Source organism: Heterodontus francisci, chromosome 27 (assembly GCF_036365525.1).
Source record: "Heterodontus francisci isolate sHetFra1 chromosome 27, sHetFra1.hap1, whole genome shotgun sequence".
In the NCBI taxonomy this organism is placed as follows: Eukaryota; Metazoa; Chordata; class Chondrichthyes; order Heterodontiformes; family Heterodontidae; genus Heterodontus; species Heterodontus francisci.
In genome coordinates this window covers 11,215,024-11,237,770 of record NC_090397.1, presented here as the reverse complement: position 1 = coordinate 11,237,770, position 22,747 = coordinate 11,215,024, and the positions used below count along the sequence as shown (strand labels likewise).

Genomic DNA, 22,747 nt, shown 5'->3' with positions numbered 1-22,747 from the left:
GTGGAAAATATAAATGCACGAACTATGTTGTCCCCTTCATTTATCTTGGTTTCTCAGCTCTCTTGTGGCTCCTTTGCTGTTTAGGGACAACAATGAATTGTCCGACTGAAGTTCTGCAGCTTTGGAAAATACATTTCTGTTGAGAGGGCTTTGATAGAGTAAACAAGGAGAAAGTGTTTCCAGGCCAGGAGGGTTGGTAACCAGAGGGCACAAATTTAATATAATTGGCAAAAGAATAAGATGGGAGATGAGTTTTTCTTTATACAGCGTGTTGTTGTGGTCTGGAATGCGCTGCCTGAAATGGCGTGGAAGCAGATTCTATAGTAACTTTCAAAAGGGAATTGGATAAATATTTGAAAAGGAAAAATTTGCAGGGCAATGGGGAGAGCACAAGGAAGTGGGAGTAGGTGAACAGCTCTTTCAAAGATGACCAGTCACCATTTAACCCATCATCCACACTATTGCCATTGAGTCAGCAGCTTTAAAATTGCTGCTTCTCTTTCCACTGTTTCCTTATACGGAGAGTGGTGAGAATGTGGAACTCACTGCCAAATGCAGTGGCTGAAGCCGATAGCATTGACACGATTAAGGGGAGGTTGTTGCAGTGATGAAGGAGAAGGGAATGAGGAAAATGACAACATGAGGGGAAGAGGCAGTTAGAGCAGGGAGAGGCTCTATCATAGTGTGTCTGGGCCTGTTTCTGTGCCGCAGATTCTGTGCAAGTTGATGTAGTTCTGGAAATGCAAGCAGGAAGCCACAAAAAACGGAAAAGGAAGCAAGTGGCAATGTTTAAGCTGGTCTGAAGGCAAGTTCTCACCACACTGAGGACATTGGCAGTCCAATCGAGTGGAAGGAATTCAAGTTCTCACTTGAACCAGCTCTGTAGAGGTTTTGTGCAGACTGAAACCAACAGTCTGTGTGAATGTGTGTGCGTGTGCGTTAAATGCCGAGGACTATGAATCCAGTGAAGGATGTTCCTCTCTATTTCCTGCTCTTTAACTCTTTGGCTGCCTTGGTTGCTGAGGTTAATCCCGAGGAGATGTTCCAATTTTCAAACCGCACTAATAACATTGCAGTGAGCACCAATGGCAGAGTGTTCGTGGCCACTGAGGACTTCTTGTACCAGTTCAACCGGAGCCTGGGGCTGGAGGTGCTGGAGAGTACAGGGCTTCCTCTGGATGGACCGTGCATCAAACAGCATGGCTGCTGCGCCAAATGGAAGGCCACGGCCAACGTAAACAAGATCCTGGTTGTGGACGAGGAGATGCAGAGAGTCCTGACCTGTGGGGTGCTGAGGCTGGGAGCCTGTGAGGTTAGGGAACTGCACAATATCAGCCAGTACAACACTGACATGCTCCGGAATGTTGCCTCTCGGCACCCTGAAGCCTCAACAGTCGCCTTTCTGGTAAAAGCCAAGACAATAGCTTACCTGGTGACAGCCGTCACATCTACTGGGAAGGCCAGCAGGTTTATCCCAGCCTCCTGCAAAGACAACAGCAGTTACTTTGGGAATGCTGATGGCACCATCTTCCTAAGAAATCCTAAGGGAAAAGTTGGGGATAAAGAATTTTTGGGCTTTAGTGAGGGAGAGTTTGGTGACGCAGTCGTCAAGTTAGATGCGAACCATCCTGTGGAGCTCCAGTACGTGCAGGGTTTCCAGTGGAAGAGACATATTTATATTTTGTTTAATGCCAATAATTCACGCCCTGAGATCATCCGCATGGACATTCAAGATAATGGTGTGGACACTGTTCGGTCCTTCTCTCAAGCCACCCTGCTCTGCCCCCTGGGTGGGGAACAGGACCTCAGGGTCCTGTCCTCTGCCCTCATCACCCTCTCTCCCTCCGAAACCCTCATGGTCGCAATCTTCTCCCAACAAGGACAGTCTGGGTACAGACCCCTCTGCTTCTACAACTTGACCAACTTTAACAACAGCGGAAAGGGCAGGAAAAACTACTTCCTGATTGAAAGCGTGCAGGTAAGTTTCCAAATGATAACTCTTTAAAATATATTTCATATTTACTATTTTGAATAAAGGAACAGTCAAATTGGTAATGTGCATCTTTTCATCGGAGCTGCAGGTAAACCTTATTCAAAGACTGAAATTGCTAAATACTGTAGACACTAAATGTTTGTTTAAACAGTTTTACAAGAGACTATAAGTAAATGATATAATGGGACAGGATTGGTCGTAGCATAATTAAAGTAAAACCAATTACCCATCTACACTGGACATAAGATTTACTGGCAGTGTATTGAACCATTTGTGATAACATTCTGGTCAATATATCACCTACTAATTCCTTTTTGAGTGATTAATGACTAATCTACCAGCTTTTTAGGCTGAAGTAGGGGAGAAGGTTAGAGAGCGTTAGACACTTAAAACCACTGATCACAGTTGTTAATATGGGCTTCATATGGAGTCAGTGTCTCATTTAATTTAGGTAATTGTTTCAGCTCTGTCCAATGTCTCTGTTGCCATCTTGAGTGACGATCACCGGGTTCACTGTCTCTCCTCGTCTTCATCCTTGCCCTACTTAATCTGCCTTCAATATTTCACCATGACTTCATCCTCGAATGTCTCCTCTATCTCCAAGGTGCTGCTGTCTCAGCTCCATTCCTACCTGTTCTACATTTGGCATGGTCTCTTCTTCTGTGCCCGTATTATTATCTCTGCTGGACACCAGGGTTCCATCCTTGGAGCCTCTTCCTATTCATCATTCACATGTCCCTGACACTGTGATTTTCTGAGATTTACTCCGAAACTTCACCACACCCCACTGGGATAGGCACACTGCAGCTTCACGCCTACAGTGACAGTGCTTGCCTATGGGTCAGAGAGTCATGGGTTCAAGTCCCAAAGCAGGGTTTGAGCACAAAACCAAGGCTGACACTCCAGTGCAGTACTGAGGGAGTACTGTGCTGTCAGTGCTGTCTTTCAGATAAGATGCTAAACTGAGGTCCCACCTGCCTGCTCAGGTGGATGTAAAAGACCCCATGGCACTATTTTGAAGACGAGCAGGGGAGTTCTTCCCGGTGTCCTGCCCAATATTTATCCCTCAATTAACATCACAAAAACAGATTATCTGGTCATTATCACATTGCTGTTTGTGGGATCTTGCTGTGCACAAATTAGATGCCGTGTTTCCTACATTACAACAGTGACCATACTTCAAAAGTACTTCATTGGCTATAAAGCACTTTGGGACATCCTGTGTCATGAAAGGCACCATATAAATACAAGTCTTTCTTTTTGTTAAATCCTATTCAAGGACTTGAGTTAAGCTCCAGGCCAATACTCCACTGCAGTTGTGAGAGTATGCTACACTGTCAGAGGTGCTGTCTTTTGGCGAGACTTTAAACCAAGGCCCAGCCTGCTGTCTCAGGTGAATGTAAAAGATCCTACGACAGTATCTGAAGAAGGGCAGGAAGGTTCGCCCTGGTGCCCTAGCCAATATTTGTCCTTCAACCAACATCATTAACAAGGATAGTGTTGCCTTGTTTTAAATGTGATCCCTATATTTTACTAACTGTAATCCTTAATGCAACTGACTTAATCTGAGATCCAATCAGTTGTCTGAAACATGTCAACTGTTTACTTAAGGGCACTTTTTGATACAAAGTGAAGACAAACAGATGAGCTAGCAGAGAAGAAACAATAGAGGTGTAAAGGAAACTCGGTCAGGATCTTTTTCCACAACGAATCTGATTTAATTTGTAATTCGATATGTTACATGCTCTGTTATCATTAATACCCACATTCCAGTGTTAGACTTCAGGGACTTCTAACTCCCGCCCTTATTGTCATTTCCCAGTATGTCATGTCAGTTGGATATTTCATGTGGAAATACAAGCCATAACCCTATTGAAACTCTGCCCCTGCGACAGTTTATCTACTGCTGAAACCCTCATTCCTGCCTTTGTTAACCTCCAGACTCAGCTATTCTAATGCTCTCCTGGCCAGCCTCACATCTTCCACCCTCAGTAAATGTCAACTCACCCAAAACTCTGCTGCCTGTATCCTATTTCACACCAAGTCTTGTTCACCCATCACCCCAATGCTTGCTGACCTACATTGGCTCCCGGTCCAGAATGTCCATCTCAATATTTGTAAGCTGCTCCAGCCCTACAACCCAGTAAGACATCAGCACTCTTCCAATTCTGGCCTCTTTACGTCCCCGATTCTCTTTGCTTCATCATTGGTTGCCATGCCTTCAGCTGCCTGCTCCCTAAGCTGTGGAATTCCATCTCTAAACCTCTCCCCATCTCTACCTGGCTTTTCTCCTATTAGGCTCACCCTAAAATCTACCACTTTGACCAAGGTTGTCCAAGGTTGTCAGAAACTGAACTGGAGTAGCCATATAAATACCATGACTACAAGAGCAGGTCAGAGGCTAGGAATCCTGCGTTGAGTAACTCACCTCCTGACTCTCCAAAGCCTGTCCACTATCTACAAGGCACAAGTCAGGAGTGTGATGGAATACTCACCACTTGCCTGGATGGATGCAGCTCCAACAACACTCAAGAAGCTCGACACCATCCAGGACAAAGCAGCCCGCTTGATTGGCACCCCATCTACAAACGTTCACTCCCTCCACCATCGACGCACAGTGGCAGCAGTGTGTACCATCTACAAGATGCACTGCAGCAATGCACCAAGACACCTTAGACAGCACCTTCCAAACCCACGACCTCTACCCAACTAGAAGGGCAAGGGCAGAAAATGCATGGGAACACCACCACCTGCAAATTCCCCTCCAAGTCACACACCATCCTGACTTGGAACTATATCGCCATTCCTTCACTGTCGCTGGATCAAAATCCTGGAACTCCCTTCCGAACAGCACTGTGGGTGTACCTACCCCACATGGACTGCAGCAGTTCAAGAAGGCAGCTCACCACCACCTTCTCAAGGGCAATTAGGGATGGGCAATAAATGCTGGCCTGGCCAGTGACGCCCACATCCCATGAATGAATTTAAAAAAAATCTTCTTATTCAGCTTGGTGAAAGTTTTGTCTGATATTGCTCCTGTGAAGTGCCTTGGGATGTCTTACTGTATTAAAGGCACTATATAAATGCAAATTGTTGCCCCTGTTGTTAACTGGTTGGTGGAAACAGATAGCAACTTGGTGCGAACAATTACATTCTGGCAAGAAAGAGGATTTTTCAAAAATAATTAGATGTAGCTGGGCGAGGTATTTGCTTGGTGTCAAATTTTGTCTGATAATGCTCCTGTGAAGTGCTTTGGGATGCTAAAGGTGCTAAATCAATACAAGTTGAAATTGTTGTTGAGATTTGTCTTTGGGAGAGGAGTGACTCCAGGAAAGAACCTTTCCTATCAGTAGAAATAGCTAAGTAACAGATTTAAATATACGTTGAGAAATGTGGGATTAGAGCATGCATTGTCTATGATTGAGAGTTAAGCAGGAATGTAAAGGGTGTGGGAGGGAGATGGACTCAGAACATATGAGAAGGCCAGCATAATTTGAAACAGGATTGAGAAAAGATGGCTGTGGTCAGGAGCAGTCAGCAATTCCCTCTTTAGGGGGCATTGAAGGGCGTTGGTTTTCTCAGATAAAATTTACTGAGGTTTGGAAATAAATAGCCAAAAACCCACATCGTTATCAGATGAGATAGATGCCAATGACTGATTCACTGATACTAAACATGTTTAAAGTTTCTGGGCCTTTTTTGAGCGCTCTTCAGTTATCCCTTTAAGGACCGGTCGTTAGGCTGCTTGTCTAAGTTTCCACATCACAAACTGAATTAGTCCAAACAAATATGGGAATGCAGGTCTGAAATGAGTGCAGGTTCCTCATTTCAATATTCATATAAAGCCTGCAATCCTTTCAGGCAATCGCCCAGGGCCTCCTAAACAAATTTAGCAGTGATCAGAAATCCCATTCAGATCAGGTTCAGCCCTCTGGCCTGTTCAATTAATTATCATTGCAAACGTTTTAGGCCTATAGGCTTTAGATTCAATGATGTTAAAATTAAGCCCTCAGGAGTCTGGTGAAAGAAAATAGCAGGTCAGCATCCTGCTTTTTTGTTGTTGAAAGTGGTTTGTTCAGCGATGTTTGAGCTTCACAATTTTAATTAATTAATTTTCAACTGCTGCAAAATTTAAACGGAGATCTATGGAGGGGCTTTTATGTATTCCCCCCTTACACAACTACCTTCTGATTGTAAAGCAATTTAGTTGCTTGGCTGGTGAGTGGAAATTTCAAACTGACAAAAGCTTTGGCAAATTAAACGACCAACTTCGAAGCTTTAACTACTGTTGTTGACTCATAACTTTCTTGTAGTGATATGTCACTTCTCTTAATGTCCCTGTATTAGGTTTCTGTGGTTGTCCTCTCTCTTTATGGTTGCATAACTTTTGAATTTGTTTGGGTATTTGATATCTGTATTTTCATTGCCTTGCTCTTGTCGCTGTAGAATTTCAATATGTCTGTTTATGTTTTTTTTTTATTCTTTCATGGGATGTCAGCATGGCTGCAAGGCCAGCATTTGTTACCCATCCCTAATTGCCCTTGACAACTGAGTGGCTTACTCAGCCATGTCAGAGGCGGTGAAGAGTCAACCACATTGCTGTGGGTCAGGAGTCACACGTAGGCCAGACCAGATAAGGACGGCAGATTTCCTTTCCTAAGGGACATCAGTGAACAAGATGGGTTTTTACAACAATTGTTGATAGTTTCATGGCACCATTACTGAGACTAGCTTTCAATTCCAGATTTTTATTAATTAATTGAATTTATTAATTAATTCCACAGGCTGTCATGGTGGGATTTGAACCCATATCCTCAGGAGACTGGCATGGGCCTCTGGATTACAAGTTTAGTGCCATTACCGCTACGCCACTGTCTCCCCAATACCATAACTTATTCAGTCCCAAACTATTAGTTTCCCCAGTGGATTGTCCAATGTGAAGGACTTTTCCACCTACTTTATTGGTTTGTTTTCTCAAGTTGAGTCTAATGTAGTTACACGTGTTTAAGGAGTTGAGAATTTGCCTCTTCAGAGCCGCACGGATCATAAGTGCAATGTCAGTGTATTGAACAACTTTTAGTTTGGTGCATATTTATCACAAACGGCACGGACATGATTGTTCGTGTAGCTGACAATCACTTGCTTCTGTATTTCCTGAGGATGTCTGTTCAAGGATTGATTGCTTTTGGAGCTGGAGAAACATTCTGTTTCTCGGGAATGTGTGTTATGTATTACTATGTTGCTGTACGATTATTTACACAGCACTGAGGGAGTGCTGCACTGTTGAAGCTGCCATCTTTCGGATGAGCTGTTAAACTGAGATCTTGACTGCCATCTGAGACAGATGGTCCGACAGTACTATTGGAAAAAGAGCAGGGGAGTTCTCCCCGGTGTCCTGGCCAATACTTATCCCTCAACCAACATCATTAAATAAAAAATCATCTGGTCATTATCACATTGCTGCTTGTGGGATCTTGCTTTGTGTAAATTGACTGCCATGCTTCCCTCCATTGAAGTGTTTTAAGAGGTCATAATGAGTGCTATATAAATACACTCTTAAAGGGAGCCTTGTGGCTAATAACTCAAAGGATTATGATGAGAGATATGTAGTGTAAGTGTAGTTGGGAGCTGAAGAGGAAGATTTAGAACGGTTAAATCGGAATATATCAAAATTCTAGCGTATAATATAAAAGGAAATCGTATTGGTTTTTATAAACATGTAAAACATAAAAGGATAGTTGGAGAATAAATGATTGCTCAGGGATGAAGGAAGGAGTGTAACTGTAGAGGATGGAGGTATAGAGGAGATACATTAAATAAAATTCAGAGGGCTGACAGCTCAGCAATATCAGCAGCGCCACTGGGAGTGATGGTTCCTGCCCGTACTGCAGAGGCCTTGGACCCAGGCTCAGCGCTGGAACCCTGAACCAGAGGTAGGTGAGGCAGGGTTTCCGGAGCCAGTCAGAAGGCCCCGGTGAGGAGGGGCTGGGGATCGGATTGCAAGTACTGCGGGAGAAGGATCCTGGAGGGTGAATTGGTTCCTGGTGGGGGTCCTCTGTGGGCAATTTATGGCCCACGGAGGAGGACACCCCCCCCCCCCCACCATGCCCGCAGGGAGGGTGCCTTGTGTTGCAAGGCGTCCTTCCTGCCAGTGGTAAGATTCCAGCGGTGGAGGGAAGAGGCCCTTAATTGGCCATTAATCGGCCACTTAAGGGTCTCAATTGTCCTCTGGGTGGGAAGGCCGTCATAGGCCTGTCCCGCCCATTTGAAGATCGCTGGGCGACGAGGCAGCAAGCCCTCCACTCCACCACCCCTGCCATCCATAGCAACACTCCAGGCCTCCCTGCCTCGATCCCGCCTGATGGTGCCATACAAAATCCAGCCCTCAGAATACATTATTCAAGATCACATTAGTGAGCATATTGAAATGGGAGGATTAATCATGAGCAGTCAGCAATTAATCACACTTTTGAAGCAAGAACCAGTTTAGATAAATTAAGGGAATGCAGTACATGTATATATGGATTTTTCTTTTACCTCAATTCTACCTTCCTGCATTATCCCCATATCCCACAATTCCCTTCATATCCAAAAATCTTTTTATTTGATTTGATCTTATTTCCAAAGATTCACAACCCTTTGAGTGAAGAAATTTCTCCTCAACTCAGTCCTAAATAGCTGACGCCTTATTCTGACACTGACCCCAAGTTCTAAACTCCCCAGCCCGGGAAACATCTTCCCAGCATCTATCCTGTCAAATCCCTTAAGAATCAATGAAATCACCTCTCATTCTTCTCAATTATAGGGAATATAAGCCTAGTCTACTCAATCTCTCCTTTTAGGACAATCCCCTCACCCCAGAAATCAGTCTAGTGAACCTTTGTTGCACTTTCTCTAGGGCAAATATATCCTTCCCTGGATAAGGAGACCAAAACAGTACACAGTTCACTAGGTGTAGTCTCACCAAAGCCCTGTATAATTGTAGTAAGAGTTCTTTACTCTTATACTCCAATCCCTTTGTCACAAAAATTAACATACCATTTGCTGTACCTGTATGTTAACTTTCTGTGATTCATGTACAAGGGCACCAAGTCCCTCTGAATACCAGCATTTCCCAGTCTCTCACCATTTAAAAAAGTGTGCTTTTCTATTTTTCTTTCCAAAGTGAATAACCTCACACTTCCCCACTGTATACTCCATCTGTCATATTCTTTTCCAATCACTTAACATAACTATATCACTTTGCTTCCTCCACACAGCTTACTTTCCCATCTAACTTTGTATCGTCAGCAAACTTTGATACATTACACTCAGTCCCCTCATCCATGCCATTAATATGGATTGTAAATAGCTGAGGGCCAAATACTGATCCTTGCAATACTCTGCTAGCTACATCCTGCCAATTCGAAAATGACCTGTTTATTTATACTCTCTTTTTTCTGTCTGTAAACCAATCCTCAATCCATGCTAATATATTATCTGCAATCATATGAGCCCTAATTTTATGTAATAACTTCTTGTATGGAACCTTACCAAATGCTTTTTGAAAATCCAAATATACTACACAGACTGGTTCACTCTTATCTACCCTGCTAGTAACATCCTCAAAAAAACTCTAACAGATTTGTCGAAAATGATTTCCCTTTTATAACTTCACGTTGACACTGCCTAATCAATGATTTTCTATGCCCTGATTTAACAGTGCCCTGTTACCCCAATTCTAGCATTTTCTCTCCGACTGATGTCAGACTCACTGGCTTGTTTCCACTCTCCGTCTTTTCTTCAATAGCGGGTGATTTTGATTTTGATGAAGTTTCCACAAAGGGCTTGTTACATAAATTCTAGAATATGGTATAAAAGATGTCTCAGTGTGGTGAGAAAGTTGATTGATGGACAAGCAATTTAGGACGATTGAGTGGATCTTAGATTGGAAAAGGGTTGGAAAAGGTGTTCCCTATAAGTCAATGCTGGATCAGTTTTTGCTCTCGGAGATAATCATTTTGACCTTCTGCGATAGTATAAAACAGATGATAATGAGTTGCCAGCCCATTTCACATCTTTCCCATTTTTTTTCCATTGACTTCAATGGGAGAGATGTAAAAAGTGCTGATTCGCTAGCAGCCATTTTACATCATCAAACAAAGACAAAATGTCCCACGTTGTATATACAGATAACTTGGGCTTGGGCATGAGGAACATACATTTGCCGGGATAAAAGCAAAATACTGCAGATGCTGGAAATCCGAAATAACGACAAGAAATGCCGGAAATGCTCAGCAGGTCTGGCAGCATCTGTGGAGAGAGAAGCAGAGTTAACATTTCAGGTCAGTGACCCTTCTTCAGAACTGACAAATATTAGAAATGTAAAAGATTTTAAGCAAGTAAAGTGGGGGTGGGGCAAGAGATAACAAAAGAGAAGGTGTAGATAGGACAAGGTCACAGAGAATAACTGACCAGAAGGTCATGGAACAAAGGCAAATGGTAAGTTAATGGTGTGCTGAAAGACAACGCGTTAGTACAGAGAGGGTGTGAATTGACAGTAAAGCACAAAGCACTCCAAGCACAAACATTAAAAAAAAATTTAAAAACAGAAACAGTGGGTAGGCACAGCAGAAACAAACTAAACACACTAAAAGTAAACAAAATAAAATAACCAAATAAAAATGAAAAAAGAAAAAATAACTAAACATAAAAAGGGAGGGCCCGATACACTCTGAAATTATTGAACACGATGTTCAGTCCGGCAGGCTGTAGTGAGCCTAATCGGTAAATGAGATGCTATTCCTCGAGCTTGCATTGATGTTCACTGGAACACTGCAGCAATCCCAGGATGGAGATGTGAGCATGAGAGCAGGGGGTGGGGGGTTTGAAATGGCAAGCAACCGGGAGCTCGGGGTCATGCTTACGGACTGAGCGGAGGTGTTCTGCAAAGTGGTCACCCAGTCTGCGTTTGGTCTCCCCAATGTAGAGGAGACCACATTGTGAGCATCGAATACAGTATACTACATTGAAAGAAGTACAAGTAAATCGCTGCTTCACCTGAACGGAGTGTTTGGGGTCTTGGATAGTGAGGAGAGAGGAGGTAAATGGGCAGGTATTACACCTCTTGCGATTGCAGGGGAAGGTGCCGTGGGAAGGGGACGAGGTGGTGGGGAGTAATGGAGGAGTGGACGAGGGTGTCGCGGAGGGAATGATCCCTTCGGAATGCTGACAGGGGAAGGGAGGGAAAGATGCATTTGGTAGTGGCATCACGCTGGATGTGGCAGAAGTGGCGGAGGATGATCATTTGGATCTGGAGGCTGGTGGGGTGGAAAGTGAGGACAAGGGGAACCCTGCCCCGGTTCTGGAAGGGAGGGGAAGGGGTGAGGGTAGAGGTGCCGGACATGGTTGAGAGCCCTGTCAACCACAGTGGGGGGGGTGGGGGGAAATCCTTGGGACTACTTAGCACTACAGTCCACAGAACTGTCACTGACCTCATCTCCTCTGCAGATCTTCCCTCCACAGTGTCCAACCTCAGAGTCCCGCAATCCCGGACAGCCCACTTCTACCTCCTTCCCAAAATCCACAAACAGGACTGTCCCGGCAGACCCATTGTTTCAGCCTGTTCCTGCCCCACTGAACTTATTTCTTCCTATCTTGACTCTATCTTTTCTCCACTGGTTCAGTCTCTTCCCACCTACATCCATGACTTTTCTGACGCTACGTCATTTTGACAATTTCCAATTTCCTGGCCCCAACCGCCTCCTCTTCACTATGGACGTCCAATCTCTCTACACCTCCATCCCCCACCAGCACAGTTTGAGGGCTCTCCGCTTCTTCCTTGAACAGAGGTCCAACCAGTCCCCATCCACCACCACCATCCTCAATCTGTCTGAACTTGTTCTCACATTGAACAGCTTCTCCTTCAACTCCACTCACTTCCTTCAAGTAAAAGGTGTCGCTATGGGTACCCGCACGGGCCTAGTTATGCCTGTCTTTTTGTGGGATATGTCGAACATTCCTTGTTCCAGTCCTACTCAGGCCCCCTCCCCCAACTCTTTTTCCTGTATATTGATGACTATCGGTGCTGTTTCCTACTCCTGCCCGGAACCAGAAAACTTTATCAACTTTGCTTTTAATTTCCACCTTTCTCTCACCTTTACATGGTCCATCTCTGACACTTCCTTTCCCTTCCTCGACTTTTCTGTCTCCATCTCTGGGGATAGGTTGTCTACTAATATTCATTATAAGCCCACCAACTCCCACAGCTACCTCGACTACACTTCTTCACACCCTGCCTCCTGTAAGGACTCCATTCCATTCTCTCAGGTTCTCCGTCTCCGATGCATCTGCTCTGATGGTGCTACCTTCCATGACAGCGCTTCTGATATATCTTCCTTTTTCCTCAACTGAGGATTCCCCCCCACTGTGGTTGACAGGGCCCTCGACCGTGTCCGGCCCATTTCCCGCACCTTTAATCTCACCCCTTCCCCTCCTTCCCAGAACCACGACAGGGTTCCCCTTGTCCTCGCTTTCCACCCCATCAGCCTCCACATCCAAAGGATCATCCTCCGCCATTTCCGCCACATCCAGTGTGATGCCACTACCAAACACATCTTCCCCTCCCTTCCCCTGTCAGCATTCAGTAGGGATCGTTCCCTCCGTGACACCCTCGTCCACTCCTCCATTACCCCCACCACCTCGTCCCCTTCCCACGGCACCTTCCCCTGCAATCGCAAGAAGTGTAATACCTGCCCATTTACCTCCTCTCTCCTCACTATTCAAGGCCCCAAACACTCCTTTCAAGTGAAGCAGCGATTTACTTGTACTTCTTTCAATGTTGTATACTGTATTCGATGCTCACAATGTGGTCTCCTCTACATTGGGGAGACCAAACGCAGACTGGGCTGGCAGACCACTTTGCGGAACATCTCCACTCAGTCCATAAGCAGGACCCTGAGCTTCCGGTTGCTTGCCATTTCAACACCCCCCTGCTCTCATGCTCACATCTCTGTCCTGGGATTGCTGCAGTGTTCCAGTGAACATCAACGCACACTCGAGGAACAGCATCTCATTTATCGATTAGGCACACTACAGCCTGCCGGACTGAACATTGAGTTCAATAATTTCAGAGCATGACGGGCCCTCCCTTTTTGTGTTTAGTTATTTTTTCTTTTTTCTTTTTTATTTGGTTATTTTATTTTAGGTTATATAGTGTGTTTAGTTTGTTTCTAATTTGCCCACCCACTGTTACTGTTTTTTTTTTAATTTAATGTTGGTGCTTGGAGTGCTTTGTGCTTTATAGTCTAGTCACACCTTCTCTGTGCTAACGCTTTGTCTTTCAGCACACCATTGACATTCCGTTTGCCTTTGTTCCATGACCTTCTGGTTAGTTATTCTCTGTGACCTTGTCCGAACAACACCTTCTCTTTTGTTATCTCTTGCCCCACCCCCGCTTTACTTGCTTAAAATCTTTTACATTTCTAATATTTGTCAGTTCTGAAGAAGGGTCACTGACCTGAAATGTTAACTCTGCTTCTCTCTCCACAGATGCTGCCAGACTTGCTGAATATTTCCGGCATTTCTTGTTTTTATTATACATTTGCCGGGGTTTGCAAACATGGTGGACTGTTGAAGACTTCAGGAGGAGGACATATGGCAGATGTAATTTAAGAAGAAGAAATGAAAGATGCTATATGTTGGAGGGATTGCATTGAATGTAAAGACACTGAAGGGTGTGGATGAACGGAGAACCTTAGAAGTGGAGGAGGCTCAGCCCATGCAATTGTCCAACAGGTTTGAGGTTCTTTCAGCTTGTATGGATGAGTGTGGGGGCTGCAGGGTGGATCAGAAAACTAACCATGGCACTGTGGTACAGGAAGCCATTCAAGCGGGGGGAGTTCGGGACATTTGCTCAGAGTTGGAGAGGAACGTGCTTTGGGAGGGTGAGGATCGAGTTGTCGTGGTCCACGTGGGTACCAACGACATAGATAGGTCTAGTAAAGGGCTTTTGCATAGAGAGTATGAGCAGCTAGGGGCTAAATTAAAAAGCAAAACCTCAAAGGTAATAATCTCTGGGTTATTACCTCAGCCACAAGCAAATTGGCGAAGGGTAAATAAGATGAGAGTTAAATGCATGGCTCAAAGATTGGTGTGGGACAAATGGGTTTTAATTCATGGGGCATTGGCACCAGTACTGGGGAAAGTGGGAGCTGCACCATTGGGACGGTCTATACTTGAACCATTCTTGGACCAGTGTTCTGGCAGTAGAGAGGGCTTTAAACTAAATAGTGGGGGCGAGGGATCAAGTGAGGGAAGATGTGATAATTTAAAGAGAGAGGAGAAGGCAAGAGAGCAAGGTAGCAAAAAGGATATTGATAATCAGGGTGTGATAGGAAGGGACAGTGCGTACTATCATGCAGACCCCCACCTGCCATGAATGAGGCATATTAACTTTGTCATATGAACATTGATTTTAAACTGTTGCTGGGAAGAAGAGAAAATCTGTTACAAGGGCTGCCAGACACTTAGCTGAAAAACAGTTGCATACTAACAGACAGTGCTAGTGGAGACAAAAGGACCATTCCCTGACACATTCAACCCACAATGGATTTTGATCACCAGACATTGAAGGTGTAAGGAAGAGATTCCAGAGACTGCTAAGGTGATACAATCCATTAAAGCCAGGACTGGTTAAACCAGCTGGACACATGACTAACTGGCTGGTCCAGGGTTTTTTGAACTAGCCAGAGTTTTTGAACAAAAGACTGTTTGGGTCCTGGAGTGAGAAGACCTCTCCTGTCTCTCTCCCATCTCTTTCCCACAAGCCGCTGGACCCACTGAGGATACATGAACTTCAAGAGAGAAAAGTCTCCTACATCGAACAAGGTTTAAGAAGAATACTGGGCCCCAACGAAAAGTAAGACCTACCTACAATCAAGGACTTTACAGCGAGCTCAAAGAACAGTAACAAAAACCATCTTCAGATGAAGGGTCACTGACCAGAAACGTTAACTCTGCTTCTCTTTCGACAGATGCTGCCAGACCTGCTGAGTGGTTCCAGAATTTCTTGTTTTTATTTCAGATATTGCCTCAAACTTTTCCACTTTATTTCTTCTGTTCTTTTCTGTCTCTATCTGCATGTGTGTATCGCATATGCATACTAGCATGGGTGCATTGTGTATCCGTAGGTGTTAACCGAATTAGAGTTTAGGTTTAAGTTTATTAAATTTCACCTTTTCTTCTTTAAACCTAAGAAAGCCTGTTTGTGCTCATTTCTTCGCCTTATAATTGGAAAGCGGTAAACAAGGATTTACTAAGGAGGAGCTGAAAAATGGTCTTACAGTAAGACCAGGTGAGGGTTGAGAGGGACCCCTAGATACCTTTCTCACCTGGTCATAACAGGAATTTGGGGGCTACTGTCCTGGATTTGACCCACAGACAAATGAGAGAAATTGGAAGGGGGAAGCCAAATTGTTCCCAATCAAAAAGCAGCAAGATTTCACTACAGGTTTTCTTGTGGTTGTGTGTGCTAGAATACTAACATGTCTGTGACTGAAGCTAGTAGCTCCTCAAGTCAGGGTGAAGTAACTTGTGATAAGTTAAAAGCACTGTCTATGAAGGAGCTGAGCAAAATGGCTGAGCAGTGTGGGATCACTGTACGTGGCAAGGCTAGAAAGTCTGAACTCCTAAGACTAGCGGCCAATCATTTTTTCCTTGAATCTGAAGAAGCAGAAATAGGGTTAGAAGTAGACTCTGACAGGATATTGTTAGCAAAGATACAATTGGAACAGAGGAAACTTAAATTTGGGGAAAAGGAAAAAGAGAGAGAGGGGCAGGTGAGAGAGAGACAGAAAGAGCCTTCCAGAAGGACCGTGAAGAAACAGAGAGAGGAGATAGAGAAAGCAAGAGAGGAGAAAGAAAGAGAGAGACAGGAGAAAGAAAGAGAAAGAACCTTAAAGAAAGAATACGAAGAAAGAGAGCTGAAATAACTTGAGTTAACTAGGGGGCGGCAGAGTAACCCCAGTGAAAGCATGGCCAATATGGAGGAACGTAATTCAGGGATGGGTACAGAATTGTTAAAACCATCTCGACTAATCCCAAAATTCAATGAGGGAGACGTAGAAGAATTTTTTGTGTCCTTTAGCTGACAAGGCAGCTAAAATGGCCAGCTGAGACCTGGCCTCTTTTACTGCAAAGCAAGCTAACTGGAAAAGCCTGTGAGGTTTATTCCATTACCAGATGAGAGCTCATCAAATTATGAACTGACAAAAAAGGTTTTCCTTGTGGCATATGAATTAGAACCGGAAGCCTATCGCCAAAAGTTTAGAACCCTCATGAAGCAAGCTGATCAAACTTATCTGGAGTTTGAAAGAAGTAAGCAGCTGGCTTTTGACCAATGGCTGAGGGCTCTTAAAGTACAGCTCAGCTATGAGAATTTCAGAGAGGTAATTCTGTTAGAAGAATTTAAAAACTCTCTCCCACTCTCCACAAAGACCCATGTAGAGGAGCAGCGGGTTCAGAGAGCCCGGCAAGCGGCTGTTCTGGCTGATGAGTTTGCTTTCATTTATGTCGGTTTCCCAGGGGAGAACCTTTCCTAGTCACCCCAACAAATCTGAAAAGGACAAAGGGTGGGAAGGTGATAGGAGCCCAAGCAGTCCTGAGGGAGAGAAAGAAAAGCAGGAGACACAAGGGGCCCTCCTCTAGCCAAAAAGAAAGGTGCTGTAAGCAGGAGTGAGACCCAGAGACCTGTGTGCTTCCATTGTAATAAAGCAGGGAATTTAAGTGCTGACTGCTGGAAACTAAAGGGAAAGCCGGTACGGTTAATCAGGGCACACCCGCTCAGTAAAGAAGCGAACCTGTTGGAAAGCACAGCAGAACAAACTGTGGCTTTAACTACAGTAAGAGTGAGACCCAGGAAGCTTATGGCTGCAAGTGCAGGAAAATGGAATAGGATTCCTGAAGGTTATTAGGATTTTGTGTCTGTAGGGAGAGTAACTCCATACCCCTCGAGTGTGGCAAGCAAGCCCATAGTAATTCTTAGGGACACGGGGCCACTAGATCTCTATTACTGGGAAAAGGCCTGACCTTTCCCCCAGTGAGTGCAGTGAACACCAAAATGGTGGTGAATGGTATTGGAGGGCAATGTATGCCTGTATCTGTACACTGGGTGCACCTGGAGTGCAGCTTCGTTTCGGGATTGTCCCTAGTTTGCTTGTGGACGGGGTTGACCTGCTCCTTGGTAATCATCTGGTGGAGTGAAGGTGGTAGCCACCGCCCCCCCAGTAGTGAAAGAAAGACCGCAGGAGGTCAGAGAGACAGGGCAGTGGCAGGAGATGGTCCCCTGCAGTTTCCATGAATGTGTAGTGGATCAGGCCATGATCAAACCAGCTCCCCAGAGGAGACTGAATTGGCACTGCAGGCAGATGACCAGGTTTGTCTGTCTGAGACTTTCTTTGGGAAGTTAGAAGACCCGGGGAATGAATTAAATGGATTTTCCCTAGCTGAGGCTCAGCGAGCTGACCCAGTATTGCTAGAATTAGCAGAGGCTGCTCAGTGTGAAAGTGAAGCAGAGGGAGTCCCTGATTGCTACTATTTAAAGAATGAGATACTGATGAGGAAATTGAGTTCTCCTCACAGACCTGAAAGCAAGGAGTGGACATTAGGTCACCAGTTAGTGGTGCCGCAGAGATACCGGAGAGAAATATTAAGAAGGGCCCACGAGTCTACAGTGGCTGTACATGCCGGTATACGAAAGATCAAAGCCCGCATAAGACAGCGGTTTGACTGGCCAAAACTCCACTAAAATGTGGTGGAGTACTGCAGGAGTTGCCACAGGTGTCAGGTTGAGGGGAATCCCCAACCTACAGTGAAACCTGCACTCGTAAGTCCTGTACCAGTGTGAGGAGGACCCTCCAGCAGAGGGCTGGTGAACGATAAGGGACCCCTGCCGAGAACAAAAGGGGATAGGCAAGCACACGGCTGGTAAAAGGTTCGAAAGGGAAGGGGAAAGAGTGATCAAGAGGGCTGGTTAAAGGAAGTCTGGGAGGAATCCCGGATGAAAATCCCTACTGTCCGCTGAGCTAAACCCAAGAAATTTGAAAAGTTAGATGCCACATCCTCCTATGCAAATGCAGACTCTAGAAGCACCCCACCAGAGTTGCTAATGGCATTTACAGGAACCTGCAGAAACAAAGGAAGAACCCTAGGGGTCAGAGAAACCGTGAGGGTGATGCCTCATCTAGTTGAAGTGACACAGGGGAGTGCAGTAGAGTCTGCAAAAATACCTGCAAGCAAGGAGTGTCCCAAAGGACAAAGGAGAGCTTAGCAAAGAATCCACCCCCACAGCCAGAAAAAAGGGGACCACCCATCCCCTGAAGTCAAAAGCCTTTGTATGACTCAACAAGGCACTGAAAGAGAATTCAGGATAGACCTGCCCACTCCTGACTCTCCTGAGCAAAAGAAAAATTCCAACTTAGGGCTAATTAAATCCTCCCCGTCTGCCTCTTTGCAGACCTCAACATGAACAAAGACCCTAGGCAGTCATGAAAATGGGCAAACTGAGGAAATACTTCCCCAAAGAACCACATGTTTATTGGGATGCCAAAAAAGGGGGTAGTTAAAGCAGCACTGGCACCAAGAAAAGACAGTCTGTAAAAAGTCTTAGGATTTATGAATGGATGTGAATGAACGAGAGAGAGAGATGCATGACTTTTTCCTGTATCTTATATTTTCTCTCTCGATCCCTTTTAATGAAATGCGCTTTTCTCAAATCGTATTTCATTCCACTGGGTGTGGAGGTGTTATGCAGCCACCCACCTGCCAAGAATGAGGCATATTAATTTTGTCATATGAACATTAATTTTAAGCTGTTGCTGGGAAGAAGCTGCCCGTCACTTAGCAGAAAAAACATTTGCATACTAACAGGCAATGCTTGTGGAGACAAAAGGACCAATCCCTGATACATTCAATCCGCAATGGATTTTAATCACAAGACATTGAAGGTGTAAGGAAGAGCATTCCAGAGACTGCTAAGGTGATACAATCCACAAAAGCCAGGACTGGTTAAAGCAGTGGTCACATGACTAACTGTCTGGTCCAGGGTTTTTTTGAACTAGCCACGGTGTTTTTAAACGAAAAAGACTGTTTGCTCCTGGAGTGAGAAGACCTCTCCTGTCTGCTCCCATCTCTTTCTCACAAGCCTCTGGACCCACTAGGGACACATGAACTTCAAGAGAGAAAAGTCTCCTACAAGGTTTAAGAAGAATACTGGGCCCCAATGAAAAGCAAGACCTACCTACAATCAAGGACTTACAGCGAGCTCGAAGAACAGTAACCAAAACCATCTTCCTCAAACGTTTCCACTTTATTTCTTCTGTTCTTTTCTGTCTCTATTTGCATGTGTGTATCGCGTATGCATGCTAGCATGGGCGCGGTGCGTAATTGTAGGCGTTAACCGAATTAGAGTTTAAGTTTAATAAAGGTCAACCTTTTCTCTTTAAACCTAAGAAAACCTGTTTGGCTAGTTTCTTTGCCTTATAATTGGATGTTAGTGAACAAGGATTCACTAACGGGGAGCTAAAAAAAACGGTGTGTTTAAAATTAAACCCTGTTACGGTAAGACCAAGTGAAGGCTGAGAGGAAACCCTAGACCCCTTTCTCATCTGGTCGTACAAACTCAAGAGTGAGCCAGCAGATAGGACTAGGACTAGGGGGGAGGGTTCTGGAGAGGTGAGATTTAGAAATCCAAAGAGAAAGGCCAAGGCATCGGAACAGTGTAGCATTGTGGGTAAAGACAAGCAGAATGGGACAGGAAGGGACAGTGAGTTTAACTGAAATTGTACATCAGAAAATAAGGTCATGGAAGGGAGTAGAAGCAAAAAATGAAATTAAAGTTTCTATATCTGAATGCACGAAGCATCTGCAATAAGATAGATGAACTTGTGGCACAAATAGACATACATATTTTAGATCTAATTGCCATTACAGAGACATGGTTACATGGTGATCAAGGTTGGGACATAATATTTTGGAAAGACAGACAGAATAGCAAAGGAGGAGGGATAACACTGATGGTAAAGCATGACATAAGGCCATTAGTGAGAAAGAATCTGGCCTCAGAAGATCATGAAGTAGAATCATTATGGGTGGAAATAAGGAATAGCAAGAATCAGAAAACACTGGTGGGAATAGTTTATAGGCTCCCTAACAGTAGTTATACCGTTGGACAGAGCATTAAACAGGAAATTATTGGAGCTTGTAACAAAGGCAATGTCATAATTATGGGGGAATTTAATCTTCATATAGACTGGGACAGTGAAATTGGCAGGAGTGGTCCAGAAGATGTTCGGAGATCTGATGCGGGACACTGGTGGGGAGGCGGGGAGGAGGTAAGTATTTCAGTGTGGGACGGGAGGAGTGGGGTCAAACTTACCTGCTTGGTCGAGGGGGTGATGGGAAGGGGTAAAGTTCAAAATGTCTGAATTTTGCGGGGGGAGAGGAGGAATGTCAGGTACAGAAGGTAAGTATTTTGTGGGGACAGGGCAAGGAATGAAATGTAAGGTTATTGGGGGGGCGGCAAGAGAGGCTGGAAAGATTTATTTAATTATTTCTAATACTTTTAAATCAACTGTGGCTTTAAAAATTTAAATAGCCATTTAGACCCCTAAGCCCTTTAAAAATGGCGCCGGTGCCTGCGCCGTGGCGCCGGACACCATTTCCGGGACAGATCACCCGCCCCTTCCACATCATTGGCCAGGTGGGGGCGGTCTGCCCCAGCCATGTAAATGAGCCGCCATGTTTAATATCGCAGCAGCTCTGAGGAGTAAATCCCGCGCGTGCGCCCCACCATCCTTGGAGATCGGCGGCAACCTGGTAAAATGCAGCCCACTGTGTGCAGTTTTGGTCTCCACATTTAAGAAAGGAGGCAGTTCAGCGAAGATTCACTAGATTGGTCCCCGGGATGAGGGGGTTGTCCTGAAATGAGAAGCTTCTTTATGTTGTCTGATGCGACATAAATGAGATACGTGGAGTTCAGGTAGTTGAAGATCTCAAACAGGTTTATTAAACAACTAACAACTATATACAGTACAGAGCTATCTATTTGCAGATCTTGCCTCTTGGTGTAACACCAAAGAGTGGGCCTGGCATGTAATCATATGAGTACATCCTGGTACTTGGCTCATTGGCATACTAAGATCTTAAAGGTACATTACTCTTAAAGGCAATCACACAACATCCCCTTTCTTTCCAAAGATAAGCCTAGTATGCTAAAAGTAAAATACACAAAATTAGATAACATCAAAATTAGGTACACATATATAGAGATTGTGAAATTTACAAATGTAGAGGCTTAGGAGTCCATTGGTGGTTTGATAACTCTTCCAGATCTGGTGATGGTATAACTTTCTGGGGATGTGGATTTCACCCTTGGCTGTCCTGGGTTTGCAGGCATGCTGTTAATGTGTTGGCTGCCGTCCTGTTGATGCGTCACACCCCCAGCATCAGAGCGTGCTCCTTTGAGTCCGCCGTGTGCAATTGGAGTACCTCTCTCAGTTGGCTTTGGTTGCTTCTCAACACCGCTCCACTAGGTGTTATAATCTCGTAGGACCTAGGCTCACCGTACACTCCGGACACCTCTGCAGGCAACCATGTTTTCATTGTGGGATGTATGATCCTGACTTTTTGTTCTACATGTAGCTGAGGTAGTTCCACCCCTGCGTGTCGGTCATGCACTATCTTCATTCTCCCCTGTTTTTTGAGCAGTGTCTCCTGCATCTCAGAGAATTTGGACAGATGATGACTTGGCAGAATCACCCGCAGTTGCCTGCCAAACATGATCTCTGCTGGTGACGGTAAGCCCATATCCATAGGTGTAGCTCTGCGATAGAGCATGGCAACATGTGTTTTGTTGTCCTACACTTTAGGTTAAGTGCTTTGACTGTGCGAACCGTTCGCTCAGTGACACCATTAGACCTAGGGGTCTAGGTCTAATGGTGTGTTGAGGATGTCACATGGTTTATGCCCCATTTGGCACACATATCCCTGAAAAGTCTCCCCGTACACTGAATATGGCACTCACTGTGTCTGCGATGACCATGCTTGAAGTCTCTTTTACCCGTCTGACAATTGGAAATTTGGAGAAATAGTCAGTGACTAAGATAAAGTCGTCTCCATTAACGGAAAACAAGTCAGTGATCTCTATAAACAAGTCATTTCTTCATTCAAGCAACAGTTTAAAAGTAATGTTCCTATGACAAAATTAATATGCTGCATTCTTGGCAGGTGTGGCTTCATGACACCTCCGCACCCAACAGAATGAGATTTTTAGAAGAGCATTTCATTAAAAGAAACTAGAGAGAAGAGTAGGTACATAAAACATACATGCATCTCTCTCTTTTATTCATAAATCCTAAAAATTGTTACAGCCTGTCTTTTCATGGTAGTAGTGCAGCTTTAAACTGCCCTTTTTGGCATCCCAATAAACATGTGGTTTTTGGGGAAGTTTTCCAGTTTGCGCATTTCCAGAACTGCCGAGGGTGTCTTTGTTCCTGTTGAGGCCTCCGGGGGAGGTTTAGATTTAATTAGCCCCAGGTTGGAGTTCTGCTTCTGGGCGTCGGCAGTGGGTGGTTCCACTCTGAACTCTCAGTGCTTTGATGAGTGTAATGCAAGGGCTTTTCACCTTAGGGGTTGGTTGGCTCCCTTTTCACCTGACTGTGGGGGAGAATTCTTTGTTAATTTTCCCTTTGTCCTCTGGACACTCCTGCTTGCAGGCAT

At 44.7% G+C, this 22,747-nt stretch overlaps 1 protein-coding gene across 1 annotated transcript in view; it reads left to right on the top strand.

The window, feature by feature from the left end:
- Positions 1-515: 515 nt before the first annotated feature.
- The window catches only part of plxnc1 (plexin C1), a 158,719-nt gene continuing 136,487 nt past the window's right edge, over positions 516-22,747 (top strand). The window contains exon 1 of the mRNA XM_068058810.1: positions 516-1,978. Coding sequence (XP_067914911.1) covers positions 944-1,978 — 1,035 coding nt within the window. The 5' untranslated portion in view covers positions 516-943. The remainder of the gene's footprint in view (positions 1,979-22,747) is intronic.